This window comes from Equus quagga, chromosome 1, assembly GCF_021613505.1.
Source record: "Equus quagga isolate Etosha38 chromosome 1, UCLA_HA_Equagga_1.0, whole genome shotgun sequence".
Taxonomy (NCBI): domain Eukaryota; kingdom Metazoa; phylum Chordata; class Mammalia; order Perissodactyla; family Equidae; genus Equus; species Equus quagga.
The window spans coordinates 82,079,769-82,101,869 of NC_060267.1; the positions used below are offsets into that span (position 1 = coordinate 82,079,769).

The window sequence follows — 22,101 nt, forward strand, 5'->3', positions numbered from 1 at the left end:
ATGTTATGTTAATGTTCACAAAGGTCACCAACAGCTGGGGGGAGAAAAGCGTTTTGTTTTTTTTTCATTCGACTACAGCTGATGTCTACTTAATAATTAGAGGACCAAGAGGGCAGAAAATATTGAGTGGAGTATTTAAGATAGAAATGCACTGAAAAACACACGGAGCTTACCAAACTGTAATAGACATGCATTATTTATACTTAAACCACAATGCACTCAGTGCCTTTTTCTGAATAAGCCCCTGTTTGGTCATTTATTAACATTCAAATTTTAGCCTAATTTATTTTACCATGAACTTAAACGTGCTTAAAATATCTTCTAAGACATAAATGATTTGGCACTGTACAAATATTTCTTGAAACAAATGAACCACGACAGGATAAAGGCTGAGATCAGTTACCTGCTTTGGACTAAGATGGCTACCTTGTAAAATTCTACCTTCAAGGAAAAAAAATGTTGAAGTATACAAAAAAAAGGTAGCAAACTGGAGATTATTATAATTGCAAGAACAATAATTGGGATATAAAATAAAGTTATTTGTAAATAAAATTAAAGCTATGAGGCTTTGTTCTGTTTTCCTCTAAACTAGCATAAAAATATAGCATAAAAATATGCTAGTTTAGAAGACATCTTAAGTTTGGCACACAATGTACATGCAACTGTCTACCAGACATCTCTATCTGAATGTCCCAGTCACTTCAAAATGAACATGCTTGAAATCTAACATCAACATCATCTCCCTCCAACTTGCTTATCTACCTGTACTCTTTATCTAGTTAATGGAATCTCTCTTCACTCATGTGCTCAAGCCGGAAAGAAACATGGGAGTCGTCTCCCTCTCTCCTCACTCTATACACACAATCAACCATCTAGTCCTGTAGATTTTATCTTCGAAATATCTCTTACTTTGGTTCCCTCCTCTCCCATTGCCAATGCCAATGTTGATGCCTTAGATCAGGCCTTTAACTTCTCCTGCTTGGATTGTTACAATAGCCTTCCCACTAGACTCCTTACCTGAGCTCACTCTCTCTATCCACCAGACTTCTGATAGAGTAATTTTTCTAAAAAGCAAATTCGATGTCACTTCTTACTCGATATTCTCCAATGAATCAACTAATTTGTATGGCATATCAGGCCCTTCATGGTCTGGCCCTGTTTATTCTTCATTCATTCATTTTGCTCATTAATCAAGTATTTACTGAGTTACTTTGTGCCAGGCACTGTGCTGGGTGTTAGAGATAGAGCAGTAAACAGACAAAAGTTTCATCTCTTTAACCCTTCCTCACCACCACTACCAAGTGTTCTTTGCCTTCAAGAAATAGTGAGCCATCTGCAATCTACTAAAAATGCCTTGTCTGTCATACAAACTTCTACTGACCCTTCAAATCTCAATCTAAAGGCAACTTCCTCTTTCAAGACTTCCTTGAATCTCCTGTGTACTTCATGAATACTCATGTTTTGTCTGCATTTACATCTTTCCACTGAACAGTAAGTTCCTTGAGCACAGGTATAATGTCGTTTGACATATAGTTAGCAAATGCAATATCTTTATTAAACGAAACGAGTGAATAAAATGACAAAGCTTTCCACAATTGTTAATTGTTTCTAGTGATCAAATAACTTTTTCTTGATCTCTCAGAATTATAGGCAAAGTAATAAATGAGTTTACAAAACAGCTGTTACTTCCAATTATTACACAAGAGCTAATTTTCAGAGCCTCATGAATGTGAGCCATGGAGATTTTGTCATCTTTCTGTTTGACATTTATTTCAGCGTAAGTTTACTTCATGAGTAAAATTTTTCCCTCTGTCCTGGGGCACAGTCCCATAATTAAAAATGCAAAGTAGTAAATATTTCAAAATACACTGTATAGTAGCAACCATAGGTTTTACAGAAAAGGATATTACACCACTACAGAACTTCTTTGTTCTCTTACAGAGACAGTTTAAAATGATGCGCCTTGTACGCTAACCTACTATGAATACATTAAAAGATCTCAAATCAGTATATAATTGCTTACATATAAAGTTAGCCCAGGTAGTATTTTAAGGGCTGTGTTAAAAGATTCAGGCTCTCACTAGGCATACTCCTTTTTTTAAAGATTGGCCCTGAGCTAACATCTGTTGCCAATCTTTTTTTTTCTTCCTTCTTCTCCCCAAAGCCTCCCAGTACACAGTTGTATATTCTAGTTGTAGGTCCTTTTAGTTGTGCTATGTGGGACGCCGCCTCAGCATGGCCTGACAAGTGGTGCCAAGTCTGCACCCAGGATCTGAACCAGTGAAACCCTGGGCCGCCAAAGAGGAGTGCATGAACTCAACCACTCAGCCACGGGGCTGGCCTGGCATACTCCTTTTTGAGATAAAATGTTACTGACTTCTCCATTCATTTATTGAGCATATGTCCAAATGTGAATCAGGAAAATATTAGGAATGCATTCCAAAAGGAAAAATGAAAAGTTAAGATATCACAGACCAACTCCTTCCCAATTAAACAGGTTGAAACACCAATGGCGATGTGAGGGGGTGGCCATCTGTCAGTACATAAAGGACTTTGTGTTTGCACACAAAGACATTGCCCAACCCACATCTGGCTCCTGCAGCCAAATTCTACCCTCGCTGGGGCAACTCCCACTGAAATACATGGGCATAAAGAAAAGGGAATGAATTTTTTAAAAGCCAGCTGTTTGTTCCATGGACAGTAGATGTATGAGAGAATCAGGACAGAATTGAGTCCACTTTTCTACTTTTATTTATTTTAAAAAAGAGGACATGGAGGTCAAGGCAGAAGAGAATCTGAGTAGGTGTTAGGAGATCAGATTTCTCATCTCATTGTAAAGTCTTAGGAAATTCCCTTGAATTCTCCTGTTTTTTTCCACCTGATAAGGTCGTCTTATCTCTCTGCCTTGCCAAATCATAACCTGTAAGGCATATCTCAGTTCCCACCTCCTCTGGAAAGGCTTTCTTTATTACTTCAGCTTATTCCTGTTCTTTTCCCACTCTAAACTACTCTACTTAGAAATGTAGCATGTATTTATAAGCTGTTTTGTATCGGCTTCTAGTAGATTGTGTCTTTTAGTCTTGCATAGATTATATGTTTCCTGACAAGAGCAAAAGCAATATTGTTTTCACTGCAAAGTTTTTACTTCTCTTTTGTGAGTTATCGATTATATTCCTCACTTTAAACAAAAAACAAAACAGATTCAACACAAAGAGATGGCAGTATAATAGATACAATAAATAATAATTATGCATTGAAGGGCTGAACCTCTAATGTTCTCAATTTCTACTAAGCTAAAATTGGGATTAGTCCTTCCCGAAAGAGTTATTTATATGGCATGAGCTACATCACACCAGGGTCAGGGTCCAATTACCACAGGACAATCAGAAGAAATTCCTACAAAACATCAAGTGGTCTGCACCACAGCATCAGAGTTTCTTACAATACTCACTCACTTTACTCAATATCTGAGATTTTGAGAAAGGCTGTACCAACATAGTGGATAGGAATATATACTCTAGATCCAGATAGCATATGTTTCAATCCCCACTCTTACTTACTGGCTATTACCTTGTAAGTTAATAACTTGCCATTTTTTTTCCTGTACAAATGAGAATAATAATAGTGCCTACCTGATATGGTTGCTGTAAGGATTAAATGTATTACTACATGCAAAAGGCTTAGGATAGTGCCTAGCATGTATTCAATTAACTTTACCTATTATTATTATTCTAAAATACAGAATGTCCAACTTTAAAAGGTATAATAGGTTTATGAAAATGGAAGAAAATAGTTAAACTTTTTTTTCCTGTTATAATGAACAATTTCTTTTTTAGCCTACCAACAGAAACAAATATCCCAACCCCTACTCATACCCAAGTCTAGTTGACTTAATCTTCCTCTTTTCTGAGTTGTCAATTCTATTGCTCGCTTCCTTTTTTCAGAAAACAGATTCAACTCCTAGGGAGTTACTGGGCTGAATCTATGTGCCAGTCACAATGTTAACAGGTACACACACACACATACAATTTAATTCTCACAAAAATCCTTCGTGTTACATATATTAATCCTATTTTACAGATGAAAACACTGAGTCTCAGAGAGGTTAAATGTCTTAACCAAGGTCATACAGTTAGTAAGTGTCTAACCAAGAACGGGATCAAAGTCTACCAATTTCAGATTCCCCTTCCTTTCTACTACGTATCACACTACTTGCCTAAGATTTCCCTTTTCCCTTAACTCATCCACAGAAATTTACAGCGGAGCAGAACACAGAGGTGTTTCATCATAGTTTACCCATACATTCTTGCCAAAACACAGAGTCCTGCAACTTCCCATTTCTGTTCCTCTATTCTCGTGTCAATTTAACTTCCTTTCTGGCAGTAGGAAATGCAATGCTTACAGGTGGATTTAGAGCTCCCATGACTTCCTTCTAAGGACTTTAAGTACAGGCTTTAAATGACTTTTGTGATGTATTGCTTGTTCTGACAAATTGCCTGGCATTCTGAAATAATATCGTTAAAAATGTTTTAATTAAAGATTACTCTGCAGTAACCCACAGAAAAGAATTATGGATTTATCTCAAAAATTTAATATGCCTATCCTTGGGACCAAAGACAATTAAGAAATAAGGCAAGTAAAAAAAACAAAGATTAGAAGAAGCATGAAAGAAAACTTATGAGAAGAGAGGTCAAGACAGTGAAAGGCCAAAGCATTGTTAGGATCATCTCTAGATATTGAAATCATCCAGAATTATGACGGATGTAGCTTCAGAGAGACAACAGTGAGTCAGAAGGGAACCGACTCTGGGAGTGGCAATAAGGAGAAAGGAAGATATCTATTCCAACTCCAGGTCCAGAGGTAAGAGAGAGAAAACATCCCTCACTTGTAAGGGCTGCAAGGGAAGCAAGGTCCCTCCAGATTTCAATTAGAAGATGATGGTAAAGGATGTGAGAAGTCAACATGCTTTGATATTATGCAGATAATATTAAATCATGTGTTACTCATTAAAAAAAAAGACCTACTAAGAATAATAGAACCTATCAGGTACACAGAATATAGTCCTTGTAGACCAGGTAATAATAATAATAATAATAATATCTTCCACCTCCTGCCTAGCATCAATCTTTCATTACTGAAAATCAGATATTCTGCATGAAATGCTAAGAAAGAACCTATTTTCCAATATTTTAAATGAAAAAAAATTACAATGCACTACACGTCAACCCCAAACCACCAACCTAGTCTGTTAAAGTGTAACTAAAACACAGTAAAGCACAAATAAGTAAGAAATAAGTAACAAACTCCCATGTTAGCATAAAAATGCTTACAAAATCACTTCCTGATCAAAAACACTTCCTATGGCTGTTAACGGCTGCTTCACACGCAGTAACACACTGTACACCTTCTTTGTTGACATGTGGTGCATTTACAAATTGTCTGCATGTGATTCTGACATTCTACCAATTATATCTGGAATTTAACACAAGACTGCCCACATATTATTTTGTTTAAAATGTTACATATGGCTTTATCGAGTTTCTGGGACATAAATACAAATTTTTCTTACAAATTATCAGCCAAAACACACTGCATTGAGAGATAAGTAAATTCTAGGATATTTGGGTGTTAAATACCAAGGGGCTTTCTACTAGGGACTTCACTATTAACTGTGAAGTCATTTTGCTTCACAGAATAAGCATTTGCTTACTACATTTGTTCAACTGGAATGAATGGTAGCTTTAGTGTATAAACATAGGAGAGTTAACTATACCCTCTAGATATCAAAATTCTCACATACAAAGTGGGAAAATAATAGTTCTTTCCTCAAAGGAGTTTTTGTGAAGATTAAAGGAGATAATGCACATAAAGCACAGTGCCCTAGGGGGTTGGGCCCGTGGCCGAGTGGTCAAGTTCGTGCACTCCGCTTCGGCGGCCCAGGGTTTCACGGGTTTGGATCCTGGCCGCGGACATGGCACCTCTCACCAGGCCACGCTGAGGCGGCGTCCCACATGCCACAACTAGAAGGACCCACAACTAAAAAATATGCAACTATGTACTGGGGGGACTTGGGGAGAAAAAGCAGAGGAAAAAAAAAAAGAAGAAGACTGGCAACAGTTGTTAGCTAAGGTGCCAATCTTTAAAAAAAAAAAATAGCACAGTGCCCTAGCATATAGTATATACTCAATAAGTGGTTCCTATTACTATTTTTATTGTCTGTCTAACAAGTACAGATTGTAAAAATTTACAAAGGTGTTATCTTCCTTGATCCTTAAGACAGCTCTTTACAAGAGAGAGATAGGGCATGGACTGCTACCTTCACGTCACAAATGAAAAGACAAATGCTTAAAAGAAGTAAAGTGACTTACCCAAAGCTACATGGTTACCTGACTATACCGACCATGACTGGAACCCTGTACCAGGGGTTGAGGAACTTACCCTTAAAGAGCCAGATAGTAAATATTTTAGGCTGGAGGCCATATGGTCTCTGTCAGAACTTGTCAATTCAGCCACTGCAGCACCAAAACAGCCATAGATAACAAGTAAACAAATGGGGGTATATGTGTTCCAATGACACTTTATTTACAAAAACAGGCAGTGGGCTGGATTTGGTTCAGAGCTTTGGTTTATAGACCTCTACCCTAGATCTTTGAATTACTAGTCTAATGTCCTTTTCCACTACTTTATAGTTACTACCTATTTTCAGAATGGTGTTTCAGCCCATGTCACTTAACGACATTAACCGTCAGGGAAAAGATAAATCAGAAATAGTTTGTGAAAGCCCTATAAAAAACAGTAAGATATTACATAAATATTAGTATTACTTTTCTTCCCCCACTCTTCTCCAGCTTCTAAAACCCTCTCTCAATCCTCTCCTTATTTCTTTCCTCTCTAATAAGGTAGTTTGGCCTAGAAGTAAAAACTTTTCTCTCTCTCCAAAAGTACTCAAAGCAAATATGTTTGCAGAATCTTCTAAAAGAAGGAGTGGATATACCATTAGATACCAGAATGAACAAACTTATCCAAATCTCATCTTTTAAAACGGTAAGAAATGTGAACTTTCTACAGACGACTTGTGTGGGCATGTTTTTAAGGGAGTAAAAAGAGCAATGGTAAGTAATTTCTATACTCTCAATCTCAAATAACAGATAATCAGTTTTCTCATTATGGAAGCCATTTGGCATGGTGATAAGGATACTGGATCTGGAATTAGAAGACTTAATTTGGAATTCCTTCTCTGCCACTTACTATCTTTGTGATTTAATAACCTACGTAAAAGGAGTTGTTGTGAGGATTAAGACAAATAATTATTTTAAAACACCAAGCATCACAAACATTGATTATTGTTGCATTTGAAATTATAAGCTTCTTAATCAAGTTCACTTCTATATTTTTAAATAGAAGTACAATATGATACGATAGTACAATGTGATTTGTAAAACATCCAAAATAGCTACCGCTAAGTATAAAGAATCTTTTCTGACAAGGAGCTAAAAGTTCTTTAAAATATTCCCTCATTAAGCCAACAATATTCCTTTGAAATTACAACAAAAGAGAATTTATCGACTGACGTTTGTGAGGCATTTTACATACATTCTACTCATTTAACCTTCACAACCTCGAGAAGAAACTGACGCTCAGAGAAATGAAATAACTTGTTGAAAACACAAAGCTCCTAAAAAGCAGCAAATCTTGGATCCATACCCAGGTTACATTGACTCTAAAGCTTGTGTTGTTTTCCTTACACAACACTGTCTCTTCAGCTTTTTGACTTGGGGTCCACAAAAAGCTAAGTGCCTCATACAAGGTCAAAGTTTAGTGGAAGCAAATCCTTAGATTATGGGGCACTATTCTACTATATTAAGTTACCTCCAAACAACTTGCCATTTTAAAGGTACTTCCAGACAATTCCTTTTTTTTTTTTTTGCTGAGAAATTTTAGCCCTGAGCTAACATCTGTACCAATCTTCCTCTATTTTATATGTAGGTTGCCACCATGGGACAGCTGACAAGTGGTGTAGGTCGGCGCCTGGGATCTGAACCTGTGAACCAGGGCCGCTGAAGTGGAGCATGCCAAACTCAACCACTAGGCCACAGGGCCAGGCCCCAGACAGTTCTTGCTTAATCTAGTTTTGGTCCCCGAACACATGCTGGTATATAGAGTGAAATCAGTCTTTTCCCCACTAGCTAAAGAAATTTAGATATTACCAAGTTTAAGCCTTAGATGTGCAAAGACACCGTTTTAGAATTTTGATAAGAAAAAAAATAAACCAAAGAATAAGTTTCCTGTAACTCCAATGGTATGTTAATAAACATAACAAGAACATTCCCACTGGAAATGCTTGGAAATTATTGCTTCCAGAAAGCAGATTGCTTTCTCAGTAATTTTTTTCCATGAAATTTAGAGAAACTATCACAAAGCAAAATTGGTGACCCAGGTGCTTTTGAAGAACTAAGTCAGTAAATTAGAAGCTTTTTAATCTTGACATTAAATATAATATACAAAATGAGGGGATAAAAGTATATGAACTGTTTTGTAAATCGATGGCCCCTCCCCCCTATTTAAACAAGCCTGGTCCTTGACAAAATAAAATTAAGTTCACCTCCACCCTCTGCTGCTTACCTGTTGCAGGACATGCTGAGGGATCCATGTGGACTACAGTCACATGGCAGACAGAGCCCAGAAGTATGATTCAGGTAAAAGCTCTCCTTGCAGGTTTCACAGCGAAGACCCTGATAACCTGGGTGACACTCACACTGCCCTGTGGTCTGGTTGCAGCGATTCACATCCAGGCTTCCAACCACAGAGCAGTTACACATGTATTCTGCAAACGAAAGAAGAAAAGGTACATTATTAATTAAGATTTAACACTTTCCTAGGAAAATGAACTCTTTTATTTTTCTTAATAAATGTCCATGACAACTTTGAAAGGATGGAAGAAATTAATTCTAGTTCAAATTCACTTTCTATCCTATTTAGTTTATTTATGTTGGGAAAGATACATAGTAAAGTACATAAAACTATGTACTGTTCATAATTACAAAACTAACATTCTCAATTTCCTTTTCAGTACTCTTCATCTTCAGCCCTCTTACCCTACACTTTAATGTGTGTGTGGGTCTGTACCTTATTAGTTTTTCTGGATTGGAAATCTCCAAAGGCAGGGCCTGTGCTTATTTACATGACACTGATAGCACATGTGGGAAATGACAACACATTAAATAATAAATAATCCCATTGCATAGCAGCAAAAGCCTAAGGTTCAGATGATTAACTGTGATAACTAATTCAGTTCAGACAAGATCATGCTAAAGCTGGAATCATAAACGAATATGTTCTTCCCAGAAAGAAATTAATGGAGAATTGAAATTTTAAGGTGAGGAAATGATGAACAATAAAGTCCAGATGAAAGTTCACAGGGTCAGCCTGATCAGTGGGTTAAAACCAATCATAATTTGAATCTCTTTCCCAAATCAAAAGATTTAGAAAATAAACATTTTCTTTAGATACATTTCAAACAGTTCTTTGGAGGAAAATATTTAGAAGTCCTTGGTTTTAGCCTTTTAATACAAATACATTTAAAGATCACTTAGGATTTGGTTTTGCTATTGTTTATACTCATTTTAACAAGAAGAAAGTATTTTCAACAAAGTTTGACACAGTAACAACATGGGACTTTGTAAGCATGTGCAAAAATATGAAGTTAAAATCAACGGCAGATAAAACAAAATCTTGTACATATTTTAGAAATAGCCCCCATTTCAAAATAGCTATGAACCTAGGTTTAAAAAGCCCAGCAAAATCTATGGTAACAAAGTATATTTCTGAATAGGTAAGACACTATATAAAACGGCATTATACTAATAAAAATTTTGCTTGGAAAAAATAATCTTTAACGTCATTTTTGATGATTTTTAAAAAGTTACTGGATAACTGCAAATCCAGAGTCTTAAATAGAAAGTTATAGAGGAATTTGCTTCTCTACTCTAGAAAAGGAAATTAACTTTCAAAATTCTTTAGGTCATCACAAGCAATTTATCCAGAAAAATCAAAACAAAGGCTACCAAAGAAATATTCCCACTTGGCCAACTCTATACCTCCCACACTTCTTCAGGTCCTAATTTTTAGTGTCAGCTCATCTCCCTGCTCTTTCCACCTCTTTTAATTTGTAAACAAACCAAATGAATGAATATACATTGGTGAGTGACTTGTTTATTTTATCTATATTTCAAGCTTGGGTAGTGAATTAGTTACGAAACTCAGAAAAGAGTTCAGATTCTTCAGCCCCAAATTTAGGAAAGGAATCAGCTCCCCATCTCAATCGAGATTCTTATTTTCACTGGGCTATGTAACCATGACATTTCTTTGACAGAGCTGCATGTTTTCACGTTATTTCTAGTTTCTGTGTGTGTGTGTGTGTGTGTGTGTATGTGTGTGGTTTCTGTAAATGAGGAAGCCGTGTTTAGTGGTCTGTAAATCTGCCAATGACAACTTCATGGCAAGACCTTCACTCCACCGAAAATGAACAGAACGCTTAAAATAACATTTTTCTTCCAAAATCTGGCAGAATTTCAACATACATCCAATTCCTCCTGCTGGACCAATTTCATCACAAGTTAAACTAACCAAATTAGGCTGGTGTGGGCAGAACTAGCTCAAGAAAAACGAACAGACTAAAAAATTCTATTATATAATAAAGACTGAGAATTTTACGTTATCATTTCCTTACTAATGTACTTCCATCTGAGACCTGAATCAGTGTTCCCAATGAGTAAGATTAGTAGAATTTTTTAAGACGAAAATTAATCTACGAACTTTGAGACAAAAACTACGTTTTTTTTTTTTTTCAGTAAACTGGGTAAACCTTCAGTATTAACCAAGTTCATTGGTTACTTATTATTTCTATAGAGCCAATTCAATCTTTTGTTATTCCCTAAACATACTCTTTTTTTTTTTTTTTGAGGAAGATTAGCCCTGAGCTAACTGCTCCCAATCCTCCTCCTTTTTCTGAGGAAGACTGGCCCTGAGCTAACATCCATGCCCATCTTCCTCTACTTTGTATGTGGGACACCTACCACAACATGGCTTGCGAAGCGGTGCCATGTCCACACCCAGGGTCCGAACCAGCGAACCCCAGGCTGCCGAAGTAGAACGTGTGCACTTAACTGCTGTGCCATCCGGCCGGCCCCTAAACATACTCTTTTTAGTCCCATCTTTGAACCTTTGCTCATTCATGCTCCTTGGCATGCTCTCCCCCTCCCCATATTCAAACCTATCCCTTATTTCAAGAATCAGCTGAAACTTACTCCTCCATAAACTCTAATATTATTGCCCCTAGCATGAATCCGTAACATCTACTACCTACTAACTTTCATATGACAACAATTTGAAGATGCGGCAAAGTGCAGCATTATTAGCACAGACTGTAGAGGTAGACAGCTACAGGTTTAAATCCAGCTCTATCACTAACTTTATGACCTTAGGCAAGGTAGTTAACATCCTGTGCCTTTCTTTTCTCATCTGTAAACACGGCATAATATAGTACCTACAAAACTCAGCCTCAGCACATAAGCTGGAAGTGACTTGGACTGTAATCATACAGGAGCTAGAAGAAAGAGACACCAGATAAAATAACACAAACACAATTCAGATGTCAGATTCATAGGCCACAGCTTTGTTACACCCTAAGGACAAGATCTAAAAGCCTGGGATTTGGTTTCTTACCATAGCAGTTTTGGATAACGTCGGGGAAGCAGAATAGTGTCCTGGCATTCAGAAATCCAAGTTATGGGTCATCTAGATAGAGAATAAGAGGGTGTCCTACATTTGCTAGGCTCCATACATTACCAATATGGGTGCCTACAAATACAATGATGAAAACAAAGATTTAGAATGTGGTTTCAGAGAGGATGAAAAAGAGCGTTTGTTGTTTATACACCCTTGGTACTAATCATCCTAACAGTAGTGGGGTGAATGGCAAATATTTCAGCAAAGAGACCACTCTAGTACCAGGATGAAGTCCATCACCAGGAAGATGCTGTATCAAGACAAAAATACAATATCATGTTAACATCCCTCTCCAAATTAACCAAAGGAAAGGAAGCTGAACCAAAGCATACCAAGTACCAGGGAACATGCACATCTTTTCTGCTTGCAGCTCAGAATCCAAGGCCCTATTCCAGTGACTGATTTCAATTGAAATGACCCAAGTTAAATGAGTAGTATAAGCAACAGTAATAAATGTAAAGCACTATGAACAACCATTAAATTGTGTCAGGATAACTTGTTAGCTTGTAAGTAGAGTAAAATCTCAGAGGCTTCACAGTTTTTGACATTCATATGGAACCAGATAAGAGTTAGTGCAGAAACAGTGCAATTTACTAGGAGGCTGGCAATATGAAAAAAGAAAAGAAATTTCAATTGATAGAAGCAGTGGGAAGAACCCACAGCCAAGACAAGGGATGAAGCGCTGACTTTTTAATGAGGTAGAATCTTGGACACCACAGCAGCACAAAGGAGTCTGTGACATGACTAATGGTAAGTCACTAGTGTGGATGTTAACGAGAATGAAACAATATGAAGAGGACACAAAAAGCTAATCACAGACAAGTCTCAATGAAATGCCAAAAAGCTCATTTGGTTGCCTAAGAGTAAATAGGGAATAAACTCTCTGGCATTTGAGTAGCAGGTTTCCTTTCAATGCCCTATAATTCTCAGAAAACTCTACAGAGAAATAATCAGAGAAGAGTAACGTCAATGTTAGCAGAGAGACTGCAATCCTCGGCAATGTTTTTTCCTTTTGTTTGGCTCTGAAGAGCAATGAAACACAGTGATTTGAACTCTGAAGAAGAATAAGGAACTAAAATCTGGTGCCAAACTATTTGAAAATAGAAATATAAAGCCCCAGAGAAAAGACAATACATTGGCATTTTTCTCTGAGAACTTAGAGGGTGATCTTGATGTAAAAGTATCCAAAGCAATCACTGCATTTAAATCAAACACTGCACTTTTTAAAAAATCCCTTACCAAAGCCCAAGAAATGAAAATTTTCAGCACTCAAAAAAAAAAAGGATCATTTTGTTTAAAAGTCTGATAAGTCCTCCTTTTGTGCACAAACCCCTGTCCTGGTAAGAGATGATCTTCTTGGAAATACCCATACTAACTGGGTCTTTCATACAGCAGGTTGGCGTCGCACTGTTTGCAACTTTTAACCACCTCATGTTCCTGCTCAGTAAAAAGTCCTTTATATCTCCTACAGAATTTTAATTGTGTTAGTATTATACAGCTACTTTGATGGGGTTTTTAGAAAAATATTAGCTGTGATAGTACATCCTAATTAATGTGTCCTCTGTTTCTGTATGCCTCTTTTTGAAGTCCTTTCTAAGTGCTGTAATTATGGCAGTTTGGTACAACAGTGTGTTAGCCTTTTGAAGATAAAAAAGAACTATAAAAGCAGTAAATGAAAGATTTGAACAAGAAAATGAAAAAACTGTGTCCTCAGTCAATTCATGATGCAAATCTCATAAACAAAGAAATATTAATTGATAACAGCACTGTTGCTGATCTAAAATGATTACAAAACAAGTACTGCATTTCAACCTGGACACTAGGAAAAAGACTTGTGAATGTGACTAACACAGAGCACTCCCAGGAATCTGGCTCAGGAATAGCCCGAAAGTCTACCTAGAGCCTCTTGGAAAACTGTGGAAATATCTTTACAAAATCCAATTTCTGTCTGCTTTTCATTCCTTCAACAATGATTTCACTCTTCCTTTTCACTATCTTCAGAAATTGAAAGAATACAAAAAAATTACCTATTAATAATACCAAAAAAAACTGCTCTAGGCTACCAAAACTTTTCATTGTTCCCCATATTCAGAAGACATACAAAATGTACTATAATTTTGATGGCATCTTCTGTTCAATCTCAAAGTAAGAAAACCTAGAATATATGCATTTAAAACACGTTAAGATTCAGTACTTAATCTTATAACTAAAATTTAAAATACTAACAAATTCAATTAGTCAGTTTAAACTTTGAAAAACATTTTTAAAAATTATCAATATGAACTATAAGCAAAATATTCTAAAGTGTACTTTTTGTTCTTATTTAATATGTATAAAAAGTGTTTTTTAAAAGTACCACCAGTTTTCAAATTTGTCCGAATAGTCCTTAAAATAGGGGAAGGACTTACCTCCAGGACTTCAAAATGTCTAGAAACTTCACGTGTCTATTTGGATAGGCATACTACACTTTAGGATCTTCATCAGGAAAACAAAACTACTTTGTGAGGCAATATCTGGGGGTCATCTTTAATTATGGAGAAATTGAGTTTCTTGGGCTTTTTATTAAAAGGGAATAACCTGATTGTAGGATATAAAATACTTGGGGGAGATTTATAAACTGAGATCATACGACAGGGATCATGTCAGCACCCATCATACTGGAACAATTGTTACTATTTCCTGCATTGTACCCTAAAGCCAAAGAAAAAACACACCTTCTCCACTTCCCAGGGAATAATCTCCTATTCCTCCACCTTCTCCCTTTCCTTCTTCTTTTTCTCTCTCTATTAACTCTGGTGTAATGTTTAAAAATTAAGTAAGACAGAATACAGTGCAAAGTAGGCATGCAATAGAACAATAAATATTTTCAATATTTGGACACACATTAACTTTAGTATCTTTATCAGAGGAGCATGATCACTTGATGAGCATATTATCTAGAGCTCCGATGAATATTACTTATTTATTCAAATTCTAAGTGCAAAATGGATATCACAGTTATTAGTTAGAACCACAGTCTAATTTGCAAAAGGAGGTAGAAGCAGTTCTGTTCTCTATACATACATTGTAGCCATTAAAACAACGAGCACTGAATGGAAGTCAAAGAGCAAACTGCACACTAAGAGGCAATGAGTACCTGTCTATTAGAATGGCTAAAGTTAAATAACCAAAAACCTGACAATATCAATTGCTGGCAAGGACGGAGAACAATTGAAACTTTCAAAAATTACTGGTGTGAATGCAAAATAGTGTAGACACTTCAGAAAACAGTTTGACAGTTTCTTATAAGGTTAAATATATCTTTACCACATGACTCAGCAATTCCACTCCTGGGTATTTATCCAAAAAAAAATGCAAACCTATGTTCACACAAAAACTTGTATATAAATGTTTATAGCAGCTATATTCATAATCACCCAAATCTAGAAACAACCCAAATATCCTTCAACTAGTGAACTGGAAAGACTGTGGTACATCCTTACAATGGAATACTACTAGCAATAAAAAAATGAGCCATTGACATGCAAAAACATGGATGGATCTCAAATGCATTATGTTAAATGAAAGAAGCCAGAATAAAAAGCTATGTATTATATGTTTCCATTTACATGATATTCTGGAAAAGGCAAAACTATAAGAGCAGAGAACAAATCAGGAGTTTTCCAGGAGTTGAGGGGAAGGGGGAAGGTTAAATAACTACAAAGGAGAAGAACAAGGGAATTTTGAGGGGGTAATAAAACCGTTTTGTATCTTGATTGTACATTTGTCAAAACTAATAGAACAGAAGACCAAATGAGTAAATTTCATTGGATATAAATTTAAAAATAAACAAAAACTTTGGGAAAAAAGCAATGAGGTTTTACTAGACTAGATTCTTAAATTTTGCTAGAGGGAAGCCTTGGTGCAGACTGTGGTGCTAAAGTCAGCGTGGGACCCAACTAATAACTCAGTCTTTTTTCAAAGCTAAAGTTACAATTAAGATAGCAAAAAGGGATTAATGCTTCAGCTGACTATTGCATAAGGAATTGAGGAATATTTTGGGATTTAAATGCTATTTAACTAAAGAAGTAGAATCTTTTCTTTTCCCTTTGGCTCCAACTTAAGTCTTGGGTTATAATTGCTCTGTGTAGAATGAGGGAGAAGAGGAAACAATGAAAAATAAAGATGTATAGGATTTCCACCCCCCTTTTCACATATAATTGCTTATTTCCCTTTGAGATTCATCATTAAAAACCCTACTGTATTTAAACAAAGACCAGGAAAATGCATGTAAGTATAACAACTTGAATCTACCCAGCCTATCCAACATAGGGCTTCACTCTTTTGCACCTAGGATAGCATCTACAAAATAACATCTCTCCTGATTTTCAAATTGAAAAAAAGGGAAAAATAATTGTCAGAATCCAGCGTAGGAATACTTAATTCAAACCTCTGCCTGTACATCAAAAGAATAGAAAACAACGAAAGAGCAAATTATATTCTCTTGTTTATAGGTCTGATTTCCTAAGTGTGTGGTGTATTTACTTCAAAATGTACTATTTATTAGGCCCATATTTCATCTTTGTAGGTTTAGAGTAAAGGAATCTCAGAAAGGGCTCATTCCAGGGAAAAGGAATTATCAACAGAGAATTTTTATTCTCATAAAAGGTCTTACTCTAGCATAACATTGATACTCAAATTACATTTCACATTTATGTTATGCCAGGGTAGGGTCACAAATCTTTGCAAAGCTGGGAAACTTAATATTAAAGCTGATGAGTTTCCTGAGTTAAACCAGACTTTGTAGAAATGTGGAAAGTTTTAAAGCCACCACTTTTAAAGAAAAGCTTTAAGCTTTCCCTTTTAAAATAAAAATACATCCATTGAAATTCCCAATCACAATTCACTATTGCAAAACATTTCTTCTGCTTTATGGTAAACATATAAAAAAAGAAGGTAACATGACAGAGGTTTTATAGAAAATTTTCTGTCTCACACTTAAGCACCTATTGTTAGTGCTTGTCCTTGCATTGCCAGTTTCACTCATTTAATTAGTGAGAACAGATGACAAGTTCTGGGAAAGGTAGTAACAACTAGCTTTTACTATGAATAGTAACAGAGACAATCTTACCAGTTATTGAGGATGCACTACACGTATACCAAACCACAGGAGAAACTTTACACATACGGCCTCCTTTAATCTTCGCCACAATCCTGAGAGGTAGGTACTTTGAATGAGGAAACTGAGTCCTAGAGAGATTAAACGAATGATACAGCTAACCAGTACTGGAGAACAGATGGGGAACCCAAGGTGAAGAACTCTAAAGTCCATGCCTTTTTACTATGAGAAGCTCTGCCAATGAAAAATCACTAGACAGACCCAGGACACCTTAAAACCAGAATCTGCTGCTAATTTACCAGCGCTGTTACCTTCAACAAGTCTAAGCGCTGTGAGTTTCAGTGTCTCAGTCTACAAAACATGAATAATTCTTGCCATCTATCTCTAAGAAATACTTAGGAATAAAGCTAACATAATATGTGCATGATCTTTATGCTAAAAACTACAAAACACTGATGAAAGAAACCAAAAAAGAAACTAAATAAATGGAGAGAGATAATATAGCAACTAGATCTATAGAGTCAATGAACCCCAATCAAAATCTCAGCAGGATTTTTTGGTAGATATTCACAAGCGGACTCTAAATATGAAAAAGCAAAGAAATCTGAATAGCCAAAGAAGAACAAAGTTGGAGGACACTCAATAACTAAGTTCAAGACTTAACTATAAAGCTACAGTAATCAAGACAATGTGTTATTGGTGAAAGAATAGACACAAAGGTCAATGGAACAAAACAGAGAGCCCAGGAACAGACCCTCACAAATATCATCAACTAATTTTTGACAAGGTGCAAAGGCAACTCAATGGAGAAAGGATAGTTTTTTCAGTAAATGGTGTTGGAATAGTTGGACATCCATATGCAAAAAATTGAACCTCAATCTAAACGCACATCTGGTACAAAAATTAACTCGAAATAGACCACAGCCCCAAATGTAAAATGTAAAACTATAACACCTCTAGAAGAAATCATAGGAGAAAATCTGACTGAACTTGGGTTCAGCAAAGAAATTTTAGATACAACACTAAAAGCAAAATCCATAAAAATTTATAAATTGGACTTTATTAAAATTTAGAACGTTCGCTCTTTAAAAGACTACTAGAGAATGAAAATACAGCCACCAACTGGGAGAATATTTGCAAATCACATTTCTGTCAAAGGATTTGTATCAAGAATATACAAAGAACTCTCAAAACTCAACAATAAGAAAACACCACAGCTTAAAAACGGGGAAAAGGTCTGAATAGACACTTCACCAAAGAACACTTATCTATGGCAAATAAGCACTTGAAAAGATGTTCAACATCTTTCATTAGGAAAATGCATATTGAAACCAGAATGACATACTACTACACACCTAATGGGATGGCTAAATTTAAAAATACTGGCATGGGGCCGGCCCCGTGGCCGAGTGGTTAAGTTCTCGTGCTCCGCTGCAGTGGCCCAGGGTTCGGATCCTGGGCACGAACATGGCACTGCTCGTCAGGTCACGTTGAGGCGGCGTCCCACGTGCCACAACTAGAAGGACCCACAACTAAGATATACAACTATGTACGGGGTGGGGGGGGGGGGGGGGTTGGGGAGATAAAGCAGAAAAAAAAAAAAAAAGATTGGCAACAGTTGTTAGCTCAGGTGCCAATCTTTAAAAATACTGGCAATACCAAGTGTTGACAAGGATACTGAGCAACTAGAACTCTTATATATTGCTGACAGGAATGGTTGGAAAACAATCTGGCAGTTTCTTATAGAGTTAAATTTACACCTACCATATGACCCAGCAATTCCACTCCTAGCTATTGACCCAAGAGAAATGAAAACTTATGTTCACATATCAGTGTAAGTGAACGTTTATAGCAGTTTTATTCACAATCACCAAAAGCTGGAAATAACCTAAATGTCCTTCAGCTGGTGAAATTAAACTGTGATCCTTTTTATATCATATATTAACATATTTTTCACATTGAAATCTGTTTCTGATTTATAAAATTGATCTGTCTAGTCTTATACCAGTACAGTGAAAAAAAGTTTTAATATCTACAGCTTTATAATGTGTTTCACTGATGAATTCCTCTTCTTAAAATTTTCTTTTATTTGTTCATAGTTATTTATGTTTTTATTTGAACTCTGTTGCTAAATTTCCTTCAAAAAAGATCCTACTGTAATTTTCCCAGTAATTCCATTTATTCTAAAAGTTAATGTATCAAGAACTGGTAGCTTTACAATATTCAATTTTCCCATCTACGAACACTGATATGTCTCTCCATTTATGCAGCCTTCTTTTATATCTCTCAGTGAAATTTCATAATTAAAAAAGACATGTATATGAGTTTCATACATAGTGAGATTATTCCTAAATTTTTTATTATTAGTGGTAGCGGCAGTAGTAGAGGTTAGACCTGTAATCTCTTTTTGCATTATCTCTTCTAATTAGTATTTTTAGTAATAATGATTAACTTAGTTTTTGGGGATATTAAAATAGCCATTTTGATGAACTCTCTTATTATTTCTAGTGGTTTCTCCTTTGACTCTTTTGAGTAAGGTTTCTATTTTTAAGTTACAGGAAGTTAGGTCTTCTATTGAAGGTCATATTTTACCTAACAATAGACACAATTCAGAGTTTCTTCAACCACAACAGTTTGTTGGTAAAATAGAGCAAACCATTTCACACAATTGCTTATCTTAATCCCTAGGTCAACCTTATTATTAATTATAATAAAAGCAATTACCATTTACTATTGCCTACAATGCCTCAGCCTTTATCAGATATTTTACTTGCATGAACATTTAGCTTCACAACAACCTTGCGAGGGTTGTTTATAAATATGAAAACTAGAAGCTAAAGAAGCTAAGGACTTGCCTAAGACCTGAGTTACAGTAAGTGGTTGAGACAGCACTCAAACTCAGGTTTATCTTACTCTACTACCTTTCTTCATTCTACTTCACCACAGAGTTTTCTTCCTTTAAAAAGAAGGGAAGAAGGGGTGGGCCCAGTGGCATAGCAGTTAAGTTAGGCATGCTCCACTTCAGCGGCCCTCATTCATGGGTTCGGATCCCAGGTATGGACCTACACCAGTCATCAAGCCATGATGTGGTGGCATCCCACATACAAAATAGAGGATGATGAGCACAGATGTTAGCTCAGGGCCACTCTTCCTCAAGCAAAAAGAGGAAGATTGGCAAAGGTGTTAGCTTAAGGGCAATCTTCCTCACCAAAAAAAAAAAAAAGAAGAAGGGAAGGAGAGAAGGAGCAAAAAAGAAAGAAAGAAAGAAATTCCACCTAGTACTGTTAAATGTAGTTGGTTTTTTTCTTTTTCCAATCTGTTTTGTTTGCAAGAAAGTGACATCAAGTCAAATGATTACCAAGCAGTAGAATAAGGGGAAACAGTTGCTCAAGCTACAAAAATAATTCTCAACTAGAGACTTAGAACACCTTGCATTTGCTTTTGCCTGGTGAGTCTTAATATATTATTCAGAGCCAAGGACACATACTCATGATTTAATATTTGGGATCTGTTTGTTTTATGTAAATGTATTCTCATAGCTAAAATAATACTGCTGATTGGTATTTCCAGTCTCTCTCTAAATTCTGGATGTTGACTATGTTAAACTGCCAGATTGCTACCTGAACCTAGGCAAAAAATATTTCTTTTTGTGCCACCATTTTCCCATTTGCTTGCATTCTTCAAGGTTTTGAAAAAAGACAACCTAATTTTGTCATTTAATAAGAGTCAACTGCTTACTTTTTGAAAGGGCACTTTATTCGGACAGGCCACTATCAAATTTAGGATACATTGAAAGAAGTGACCAAATACTGCCTAAATGGCCTGAAAGAATAACTATTCTACCAAACTTTGAATTTATATAAGCTGTTTTATTTACTGAATTTTTATAGTGACCTTGAGTTTAAGAGGAGGTAGGGAGGTGGGAGGAAAGCAAATACAGAAATTAATTGGGCCAGAACAACTTAAAATCTGGCTCCAGGCCACATGAGAAAGAGATCACTCTATGAGATCAAAGGACCTGGGTTCAAAACCTGAAATCACTGTTTATATGCCCCATGATCTTAAGTTTCATGCCCTCTTTGTAAAGACTTTTCATAAAATTGGGATAACGATACCTAACTTATGAGGGTGTTCTAAGAATTAGAGGAGACAAGGCAAAGAAACCTAGGACAGGGCCTTCCTTTCCCCACCCTACACTTCTATCATAAGCAATGTTTTTAGCAAAGCAGCACCCTTCGATGGTACTACAGATTGCAAGAGTTGAGAACTAAAAGGGATCATCAGAGATCTCTAAATGTACTCAAATTACCCTAAATAATCTCACTAATACCTTAATTTTGTAGCAATAGAACAGAAAAGGTAAGAAAAAGAAGAGAACTTCAATTTCCAATACTGCCGATTGCTTCTGAGGTTGGCACTAGATTTGCCTTAGTGTCTCTGTTTACAGAGCACAGCTGAGCAGTTTAAAGGCTAGAACTATTTGCTCATTGTAATAGCTGGAAAATTAGTTCAGAGAAAAAGAGTGCCAAGAGAGCAAGAGGAAAGGTCAGTTTAAAAATACTATCCTAAAGTTCCCAGTGAAGTAATCTAGGAACTGTTTCCTAATTTTCAAAAAAGGGAAGGTTGGTTCCACATATTATAACATTCATCCTCAGCTAGTTTTTAAACATATTATTAAACATATTATTAAATATTATTAAATGGATGGTTTGTGGATTACTAGGAATAAACATGTATTTGATCACAAAATTATGTGATACCAACCTGGGAAAATACATGGAGTATATAGGGAAAAGTGAGTATAGAGAAAGTCTACTTACCATGTTTGCAACAAAGACTGACAGGGAGGAACATAAGGAGGAAATACATATTCAAAAGGTATCTGGGGCCCTGGATTCCAGTATAAGGAGTTTGCAGCTCATCCTACATGGCCTGATTCTCCAAATAAGTACCACCTGCTTCAAAACCACCTGTGGAGCACAGCAAAACACTGGGTCCCAGCCCACACTTATTGAATAGAAACCTCTGGTTGGGGGACTCAGAAATACGCCTTTTTTACAAGCTTCGAAAGTGATTCTGATGTACCCAAAAAGTTTGCTATAAGCAAAAGGGAAATGTGGGAAACTCTTGAGTAGAGTAATGATGTGGCCAGAGTTGGGCTTCAGAAGTAAAAACAACAACAACAAAAATAGTAACTATAATAATGACAACAGTAA

At 36.2% G+C, this 22,101-nt stretch overlaps 1 protein-coding gene across 1 annotated transcript in view; it reads right to left on the bottom strand.

Annotated features, from left to right (window-relative positions):
• MEGF9 (multiple EGF like domains 9) overlaps positions 1-22,101 on the bottom strand; it is an 81,776-nt gene that overhangs the window by 30,543 nt on the left and 29,132 nt on the right. The window contains exon 2 of the mRNA XM_046662153.1: positions 8,623-8,824. Coding sequence (XP_046518109.1) covers positions 8,623-8,824 — 202 coding nt within the window. The remainder of the gene's footprint in view (positions 1-8,622; positions 8,825-22,101) is intronic.